The sequence below is a fragment of the Primulina huaijiensis genome, chromosome 13, assembly GCF_012295235.1.
Source record: "Primulina huaijiensis isolate GDHJ02 chromosome 13, ASM1229523v2, whole genome shotgun sequence".
NCBI lineage: Eukaryota > Viridiplantae > Streptophyta > Magnoliopsida > Lamiales > Gesneriaceae > Primulina > Primulina huaijiensis.
In genome coordinates, this window is record NC_133318.1 from 1,057,214 (window position 1) to 1,068,332 (window position 11,119).

Sequence of the window (11,119 nt, forward strand, 5' to 3'; positions counted from 1 at the left end):
AGCATAAAAAGTAATATTTTTTTCATGGATGACTCAAATAAGGGATCTGTCTCACAAAATACTATCCGTCTCACACAAGTTTTTGCTTAAGGTTTTTGAATCTTTCGATTATTTACGGTGTATAAATATAAACACGTGCATGATGAGATTTTTTTTACTCGATAAAATTATATTTATCCGATCATACAAATATTTCGAGAATACACGGTGAGATTTGATCGTGAATAATGTTTTGTTATTTATAAAAACAATTTAAATCGAATTACAGGAAGCCCGTCTAGCTCAGTTGGTAGAGCGCAAGGCTCTTAACCTTGTGGTCGTGGGTTCGAGCCCCACGGTGGGCGAATTAATCTTTTGCTGCAACTCTGATTCGATCTTGGGCTCAATCAAAAAAGCCCAAAGGGCTGCTGCTGGGCTTAGGCCATTCATTTCATATATATATATATATAATAATAATTTTTTTGGCTTGTGGACACCAAAAGATATCGAAATGTTTAAATTATCCAAAAAAAGTTGATAACATTTATAGGTCCATGGCAATGTTGTAAATGGGGGACGGCGGCGGTGGTGTGGTCGGTGACTGCCTACTGTCTCGACTGTCTAGACGGTTGAATTTTTTTAAGTAATTTTTTTATATATATAATCATGTATAATCATACAAAGGACTATCAAGTAAACAGTCTAATGTAAAGAACTATCAAGTCTATTCTTAAACTTCCATCAGTAATCTTCAAAATAGGGATGACGTTTTCCTCTTTTTTGAAAGATTTTTTAATGTCTTCTTCGGGTTGTTTAAAAGCACTCAATAAAAAATGTCATTTTGGGCTTCTTGTCATCGTCAACAAGACAGTAATATTATGTTTCATCCAATAAACTCTTCCTTCAATAAGCATCTTACATAACTTGTATGTGATCCAATCACTTTTCTCTTTATCATACAACACCCCATATTCGCAAACAATGTTATTAGATTTTGGCTAAAATTACAACTCCGATTGTTTATCTTTTTCCACCAATAATCTTTAACAATAAATCAATAATAATAGGAATAACAAATTTGATTTTTGAAATCACAAAATCTACCTAAAGCTTCGCTGATGGTGGCAGGCGGCAGCAGAAGACAGTTTGTATGGTGAACTTAGTAGTCGATACTGAGGAGTGAGAACCAAAAGTTTAAAAAAAGAAAGTGAGTGTGGTGTGATTTAAACAAATAGGGTTTTGAGTTTTAAAATTAATTAACTTTGACTAATTTTTTAAAATTTATTGACTACAACTTAAAAATGTTGATTGCCTCACCTGACCCGTCTGCTCACCGTCTCCACCCACCTCGACCTCCTGCCCACTACCCTCGATCACCTGCCCACTGTCGTATGAATTAGGCTGCCTAAAACAACCGGCTTGTACGTAAGCGGGGCGGTCCAAGACCGCCTATCGCCTAGGCGGTGTCTAGACGATCGTCTCGACCGTTACTTAGAACACTGGTCCATGACGATGATAGAGATTGCTTAATAAATTCTTTTCAAGTTTTTTCCCCCTATTTAAAATTAATCGGCTTCGATCTTATTTTTAATTAGGAGTACGTTTTTGAATAGTTTCATGTCTCAAAGTTAATAAAAGTGGATAACTTTATTTCCATAATTGAGCCCTCCACTACATGACCCGTACGTATTTCTTGTGGAGTCGCTTTCTTGATTTTACTTTTTTGTTTTTGGAGTTCAATTTCACATCTTACGATGAAACCCTAATTGATGAACAAAGTTTATTTGTTGTCAAGCCATAACGTGCTATTTACGTATTTGGAAAATACCCATAACTTCTACGTTTTGTTTGGCACAACTGCGAGACATCGGTTTATCGTCTCTTTTGTGTCAATATCAAAGACAAATAAATCTTAAAACTAATGAGATACGCTCTTTGTCATTTACGTCATCTATGTTATCAAATTCCAGTCTTAATTCATAACTTTTAGTCATTTTTCCGATATGATAAAAATGTGACGCTAACATGTGCAGTTCCACATCAACACTCTAAATAAAAAATGAATAAAATTGTTTAAAAAAAATGAATGATACGTGACTAAAACTGAAATTTGAGAAAATAAAAAATTAAAATCGTAAAGAGGTAAAATTAGATGTATAAGACTAAAAAAACAGTTTCCCTAATAATTAAAGGATAGAGTTTAGTAAACAAAACTTTATTTATAATCGAAGTTTAATTTGTTGAGTAGGTCTCTTGTGAGACGGTCTCACGAATCTTTATCTGTGAGACGGGTCAACCATACCGATATTCACAATAAAAAGTAATACCCTTAGCTTAAAAAGCAATACTTTTTCATGAATGACCCAAATAAGAGATATGTGTCACAAAAAATGACCCGTGAGATCGTCTCACACAAGTTTTTGTCTAATTTGTTTCTATAAAATAATATATCAAGAGTTCGAATGTGTTATATATATTACCCACTATATATTATAAAAAGTGGGTACTAACTAGACTATCTACGCTTGTGGTGTGATTCATGTTTGGAAGGTAATTGTCAAAGTATATCTGTGTTTTTGTCTAATTGGTTTGAGATTTTTTTTAATCGGATCTTAATGAGATATTTATATTGAACAATAAGTTTTATCATATCTTTGTCGTATGAATATATAATATTTTTGTAATAAAATATAGAATTTTATAAGGATGGAGATCAATCAATTAATGTAGGATATATGATTGGCATTTTCAAACTATAATCAATCGATGACCAGACGAGATAAGCTGAGTTTATATATCACCTATATTAAAACAAAAACAAAAACAAAAAACTAGCAACAGTGGCACTTGTTGATTATATGTATAGCAAATAATTGATTGTTTTATGATTTTTTTTTATAAAACAAAGACTTTAAAATAATTAGTTTAGTTATGATTTTCTCTATTTAAAATTGATAAATAATAAAAATGGTTTATCAAATATGTACGTAGGAGTTAATCGAGAGAAAAAAAAAAAGAAGAAGAAAATAACTAGTATAATATGTTAAAATTACTATAAGTCCATGTGATGAAATTTTCGTGTAAAATAAAATCAGAAAAACTAATGTGAAACGGTCTGTGGATCAATTATGTGAGACAAATCTCCGACCCGATCCAAATTACGAAAAAATATTATTTTTTATATTATAATATTAATTTTTATTATAGTTATGAATCAAGTCTGTCTGTGGTTATAGACTCATGAGGTCGTTTCACAATAGACTTATTCAAATAAAACATAACTACTTTTTTTGTGACATACTATACCAAATTGGTTCAGAAGACCTCAAACATTATTATTATTATTATTATTATTATTATTATTATTATTATTATTATTATTATTATTATTATATATAATACGCATATCCGGTTGGATTCACACGATGATACAAGATTTAGATTGAGAGAGAACCTTAAATATTTTGACAAAAAAAAAACTTACAAATTTAAAAAGAAAATATCAAATCTGAAGTTTAATTGAGAAGAGTTATCACTCGTATCTTAATTAGGAGTTTGGACATACATCCCCTGGAGAAAATTAATCTTGGCATGAATTAAGAACCAAAGCTTTGGAAAAATAAAGATTGGCCCTACACTCCCACTTATAGTTGCCACTAAAAAGCTTCTCGATCGATTCTAGAACTGTGGATGCAATAATTCAAGCACGGGTAGGTCTTAATATTATCTTTTAATTATTAAGATATTTTGTAAACTGCATTAATTCATATTTCAAATCTTCGTCTTGAATAAGATTTGATGCATCTAAAACACACCATGTTTTAGTTTCTAGTCATGCTTCTACATTAGGCAAAAATTTGTGTGAGACGGTCTCACGAGTCGTATTTTGTGAGACAGATATTTTATTTGAGTCATCTATGAAAAAGTATTACTTTTTATTGTGAATATCTGTAGTGTTGACCCGTCTCACAAATAAAAAGATTTGTGAGACCGTCTCATAAGATATCTACTCTCTACATTACGTACAACGATTTGATGAAATGTATTTCTTGAAATTCGACTTCACCCAATTTGACTATTTTTGAGTCGTCCAAATATTAAATTTCTTCCAATATGACTAATTATTGCTCCCAAAACCGATATTGCGTAGATTAATGAGATGTTAAAAGTGCCTTTATATGTACTTTGATGGTTACAAATGACAATATCGAATTCGAAAAAGAAAAATAAGACATTGATTGAACGAAAATGACACAAAAAAATAAATGAATTTCATGTTTCCCTTAATGATGAAGTCTAAATTAATACTTGGGATTGTCGTGAGATTTATATATTAAACGAAATAGTTTGTAAATCAGGTCGTAAAAAAAAAATTTAAAAACACAATGGACGAACTATATCCAACCTACTCGCTACTTGTAATCATTTTCCTGATATCGTCTAAACTCGGACACCCAGAGGGTCCAAATTAAACTACACTTTCAAAAGACAATAATAATTAATGCAACCAAGTTGGAAAATTTAAGAAAATGGTTTCAAATAAAGTACGAAGACAAGTTCTAAAGATGACAAATATCCATGGTTTTCTTAATTTTCCACAATTTCACCTAACAAATTACCTAAAAAAATTGTAGTCCACAAGAAATCACAACCACCTGAGAGCCAACGGCCCACAATTTTATGGTGTATATATGGGCGATATGTACCTAATATAGGCCGCAATATGTTAAAGGTTTTTTTTTTTTTTTTTTTTTTTTTTTTTTTTTNTACAAATACGTTAGGATAACTTAAATATAGAAATTAAATCACATATCATTTAATACAATGTAAAATGCACATTTTATTCAATAAAAATAAAACAAATGTTCTTCGATCTACAATGACATATATATTACTTTTATGTTATTAATATCAGTCTTAAATTTGTGATCCTGATGGATCAGACTACTTGAAACGTGTTTTGACCTTTTAGGCAAGCTAATTTACACACATAGCATGTACATAATTATTTTATTTTTAAATATATTCTTTTATCATAAAGTTCATTGCGTTGCGAAAATGTTAACAATCTTGATGTTGATGATAACAAAACTTATTATTATGTTTCTAGATATTTAATCACGTATGTAGTTGGTAAATAAGAAGCTAGAAATTTTGAGACACTTAAACTCGAATTCGGCATAACTTGAAAATTCAGCACAACAAAAAATTCAGTATAGCAGACCTCCACCCGTTTCAATATACTTTCGTTTGATTCATCTTAGCAGACATCAGCAGAACTAGTAGGCCAAATTAGTAGGTCAAACCAGGATGGTCAACACAAAAATCATCTCCATATCAGAAAATGGTCAGCAATGCGAATATGACTTTTTTAATGTCAGAAATCGTATAGAACATTTTCAAACGGCCATATTCTTGTTTTTAATATTCATATCATTCTTGGATACCATACATGAAGGATTGAAGTATGAATTAGAGTTCTAAAAGATATATCATTTGATTGAGAGTTATCGCCTTATATGAGGTTACATTTTAGATAATTGCATTGTAATGGATTAAATCATTACACAAACTATTCACACAATATAGAAATGAGCTTGATCGAATATTTGAGTGATGGTCTTTGCACAACGATATTAAAAAATATGTTTTGGTTTTGAGACTTATTGTCTAGAGTTGAAAGTGTGGTAGGAATTTCAATAAAGAGTGAGTAAGTCTTATTAAAGTGGGTGTTTACAAATATTGTCAAGTCAAAGTCTTGTAGTGAATTTTTCCGAAAACAAAAAAAGAAGAAGAAACATATAAGGATTTGACATACGAACTTCCATAACCAATATCTTGTTTCAGTTGAACTTTCATTTCATAGATGCTCACTGAATTCAGTCTATTGATATTGAGAATATTTGATTCACTGAGTTCAGTTGGACTTTTTTTTGCACTAATTATTCAAGTTTTCTGCTGCATTGAGAAGATTGAAATTTAATCTTGGATGCTAACATTAGTTGAGATTTCTTAAGATCAGAAGAATAAAAATTTTGTGACATATTCATTCACTTCGTCTAAATACCTCTACCAATCATACAAAGTTCAAATTTATTTAAATAATTTAAGTAGATTAGAATAAAAGAATCAGATAATATGTGTATTTAAATTGAATGAGCTATGGATAATACTTAAGTAAAAGAGAAACTGAAAAATTTTGGGTCATATAAAAAAAAAATTAAATAGTTCATTATTATAAATTTTTGTCATGCTATTGTCTTTATAAACATTTAAAAATAAAGAATTGTCTCCCCTACATACATATCTTAGATGGAAGCTTAATTTTGATTTTGTTGCCTAGCTTTTAGTTTTTTTTGAATATTTTGATCAAATTAATGACGTATATCAGGCAAGTCAACAATTTCTGATGTCACATCAACATTTTATTGAGTCACATCAGTATTTTTCGATGTCACGTCAACACTTCGATGAAATAAGACTGGAAGCCGAAAAAATTCAAAATTAGTATACCAAAACCAAAATCACTTTCCTCTAGATATAATATACAAAAATTTTCTATACCTATAGTAGGTTCAAGCTCTAATTGAAAAGTATCATGTTATTAACTTCTTTCTATTTTGAGTTTTGATCCATTGAAGAGCTTCCTATAGAGCTATAAGAGTCAAAGAAGTACGTGATAAACTATACAGTATTGATATTGGATGTCCGGTTAAAAAAATAGTTGATCAACGCAAACTTGAGAACATTGAATTTCTACATTCTGAAACAAATACAGATGATCTACACAAGGAAACATGCATCAAGAAAGTTATATATATTTCAGACCAACAAAAAAAGTATATAATCTAAACTTAATGAACCCATCAAGATTCCTAATTTATATAGATATTCATCCATCGCTATTACAAAATACATTTATTCAAACTTTTTATTGGAGAGGGTGAAAGTAGTTTAGCTGCATGGCCATGCTTTCACTTGTTGTATGTACTATTTACTGAATTATATATATTAATCTTCTCAGGTTTATTAAGAACCGAAATACGCCGCTGAATTCTGCCGCTTCAAATCATTGTAGAATTTGGTGATGAATGCTTCGGCAGCTTCATCCACATGATTGTCTTCTTCAATCTCACTTATCGGATATGGGGAGTCTGTGACCCTAAGTTGCCTCACCATCGGGCTCGGCCCGAACCCAGGTAGAGCAGGCGACGCCGTGGCGCTTGTGAATATCTCCAGAGCTTCCGCCACTAGATCTTCGTCAAGGGACGGAGGCGCCTCCGCCGCCGCCTTGGAGTGTTTGCGCTTGCTGTTGAGGTGGAAGGGGAGGTGGAAAGTGGGGTGGGCAGGTGTGTTGCTGCAGCTGAACTCGTACTCGTTTAGTGGGGTGGGGAAGGAGAGGTGGCGGTGGTGGGTGTATTTGGAGTCGGAGTCGGCTGCGGAGGAGGAGTGGTGGTGGAACATGAGATTGTGTATGGCTCCCAGTTTCCCGGCGATCTTGCCACGCTTCAACATGAGGTTGAGGTCGGCGAGTATCTTCCCCTTCGATATGCCTTTCCTTAACATGAAATACGCCACTCGAAGTATTTTCCAACATTTCTTCGCTATAATCGGCATGTTTTGCTCCATTTTCATCCAATCTTTTTTACTTGCTTTTTTGATATTTTTGATGGGTTTTGGGAGTTGAATATATAGGAGAAAATATGAAAGAAGATTTGTATTGATTTGATCAACCGAAGGCAAAGGACGTGTATTTATAGGAGGAGACTTGGTTGATGGAGCTAAGGGGAAACACGTAGTTGAAGAGTGCTTTAATTAACTTCCATGTTGCACCCATATCCATTTTTTTACTCAATTATTATAAGAGCTACTTTTAACCAAATTTGATATATAATTTATTTTAGGGAAAATTAATTACATTTTTTGTTTTATATATTTATCTCTTTGCAATTTTGTTATTTTATGTTATTAAATGTTAATCTTAACTCAATATCATATTTTTTTTTTGTAATTTTAGTTTTTTTTTCAAGTTACACCATTATGACGTTTATGTGATGTGAACGTATGGTGATGTGTACAATATCATATAAACACTGAAATTTGATAATATAAAGTACCAAAATCGCAAATAGTTAAATATAAAACTAAAAATGCAGTTTTCCCTTTATTTTCCCTTAAAATATCCTTTCACAAGTTATAAATATTTTTTCTATTTTATCTAGCAAGAGTCCATCATAATTTCAATTTTAAGAAGAAATTAAAGGCCGTTTCCCCTTTGTGTCGGATAGCTAATATATATGAATTTAAGCCGTATTTGGATTGATTTAAGTAAATTTGAAAGAACATTCAGAGAACTGAGCTTCAAAATAACTCTATTTTGTGAGATTTTGAAATTATTTATATTAATTTATAATATGCTTAAAAGGGAAATAACTGAGCTAGCGGCTTTCAATATTTTGAAACTCGAATGCGATTCAATGGATTTAGTTATCAAAAACGAAAAAAACCGAAATCTATTTGTATTTGATCCACATCCGATCCAAAAAAATAAATAAATAATTTGAATTTGGATATTAAATTCTAAAATTCCATAAATGCTTATTATTTTTAAAACAATGACTAACTTCACACGAAAATCATTGGAAAATCATAATTACTTTAATAAAGGTTATAATTTTGTCTCTGAATTTTAATTGGAAGACGTCCCCTACTCTTTGTAAAGTTGGTGGCAAAATTAGTTGGTCAAATTCCTAACATTGTTCTAACTAGCTAAGCACGTTTCTAAGTATTGGGAAAATCTAGAATTTGAACAATTCGATTTCTATTTCCAAATATCTGTTTTTCCATTTATAGCGTGGGATACATGAATCCAATATTTCTTTATAACGAAGCTTTGATGTATATTCACAATGCCAAAGCTTTTACTTTTTGTTACATCTTAATTATATATTGAGACAAATCATTTAAATTAATATTGATTTGTGATGTTTAATTAAAAATAATATTGGTTTTTTTTTGGCATCATATTTAACATTCATTTCTTGAGGATCATATTATAGTATTAATTTCAATTTTATATCCTTCTTATTTACAAAAAAAAAAGATAATATTTTATTGGGTTCATTAACTTGTCTAATTTTGAGTTTTAATTTATTAACTTATCAAATTTAGGTCTTTGTGTACTAACATTTAATTTACGGTTTTTTTCTCTAATTGTTGGGATAGTGCAAGCCAGATACACGTGATCATTTTCCGACACCAAAAAATCAAAATTATTATATGCCAAAACCAAAATTCGAATACTTAGTAAACCAAAACTCAAAATAGAACAATTTAAAGTTTTTTCCCCGGAAATTTTCTTTCCGACAACAAATTAAATATTATTTTTGGATACTAGAAAGCATTGTTAAGGAGGTAATTAATTTTTTAATAAGAAAATACTGTGTTAATAACGTTTTATTGTCACAAACTTTTATTGGTTTAAAAGAAATAGTTTAAATATTTCACTTTTCCTTGATTGATTTAGAGCCGGCCGGTGGAATGCATGATTGTCAAAATTCTCATGCCATTCCTCCAAAAAAGGGTTTACTTAACCATGTAGGTTTCTCATTTCACATGCCACAAATTAATGTAAATTTACTCTCTTTTTTCTCAAATATCTCGAAGCCCTCAATCATTATTCCAAGTACGCTTCACTTTCAAGAAAATAGAGACAACTCTTAATATGTAGAAATTTCGATTTTTTGTTGTAAAATTTAAAAGTATTTACTTGAATGTCGATAGTTTCCCTACTTGCCCTCTAATTACATGAGATGGATACATACATTTCCAACGAATTTCATCATCAGTATTTATTTTTAATGGCCTTTAAATCGTATAATACCCTAAAATATTGTCTCGTATCAATGAAGATATTTTTCCACCTTATTAACTCATGATCTTCTTCATTTATTTTCAACGAAGGACTTTGGTTGCATTTCCAACAGTTTGATCAAACAAGAATTGGTTAACTTTTGCATCACTCAGACCCGGGTTCAATACATTCAATTTCTCGAGCGTTAATCAAACTTGAGATATAGTGTAGGACCGAGTGTTTGTCGCTTTACCAAAAGTTATAGCTGGTGGTAATGGTGCAACTCAAATCTTTTAAACCGCGCAACAGCTCAAGCATCACGGTTCTGTTGGGGAATTACACCCCGAAGCGATGCCAACCACGATGATAATAGTACCCAAAAATTGCGGAATAAAATAACCAACAAGAACACAAAGATTTACGTGGTTCACCCAATATAGGCTACGTCCACGGAGCACTGCAACTTTTATAACTGGAAGAAATATTACAACAAGTGTATACACCAATACACTCAATATTTCTCACACTCCCAACCCGAGTATACCGAGAAAATAATTTCTCTAACTCACACAAGAGAATTCCCGCACTCAAGAAAAAAATACACTTTTTTTTTCTATGCACTCTCTATTTATCAAAGCTAAAAAGCTTTTGATTTTGGGATACAATAACTGAAGGAATTGAGCTCTATTTATAACTAATTCCCTCGTCCAATTTTTAAAAACAATCGATGTGGGAAAAGATTTTATTATTATTTTATTTAATGTGGGTCCCACCACATTAAATAAAATCTTACCTAACAATTCTCCCACTTGAAGACTTGATTTCAATCATGTCTTCACACCATCAGTGCAGCAGCTCATACCTCCTTTGTTAGTCTAGGAGACCAACTGAAGTCAAACACAACTTCAGTTTTTCAATGATAGCAGCCTTCGTGAGCATATCAGCTGGATTCTTGCTTCCAGGAATCTTCTCAAGCTTCAAGACTTCATTCACCTGATCTCTAAGGATCCCCATTCCAAGGATTTGCTTTGCAGCACCCAAATCCTTCAAAGCAAATTCCTTTGATAACTCTTTCTCGAGTTTATCAATCTGCTCCAGACAAGCTCCTGCTATCAACATATCATCTACATATATCAGTAGTATGATATAATAACCATCAAGCTTCACATAACAACAGTGATCAGCCTGATACCTCAGAAAACCATCATTATTCATTACACCATCAAACTTCTTGTACCACTGTCTTGCTTGTTTGAGACCATACAAGCTCTTCTGAAGTTTGCACAC

At 31.5% G+C, this 11,119-nt stretch overlaps 1 protein-coding gene and 1 non-coding gene across 2 annotated transcripts; one reads left to right on the plus strand and one right to left on the minus strand.

Moving 5' to 3' along the window:
- The first annotated feature begins 271 nt into the window (after window positions 1-271).
- On the plus strand, window positions 272-344 carry TRNAK-CUU (transfer RNA lysine (anticodon CUU)). Its single transcript has one exon. It is a non-coding gene; the product is annotated as a tRNA-Lys (tRNA).
- Window positions 345-7,008: 6,664 nt separating this feature from the next.
- LOC140991809 (uncharacterized) lies at window positions 7,009-7,608 on the minus strand. Its single transcript, XM_073461977.1, has one exon. It carries the CDS (start codon window positions 7,606-7,608, stop codon window positions 7,009-7,011), a length of 600 nt encoding a protein of 199 aa, XP_073318078.1.
- Window positions 7,609-11,119: the final 3,511 nt, after the last annotated feature.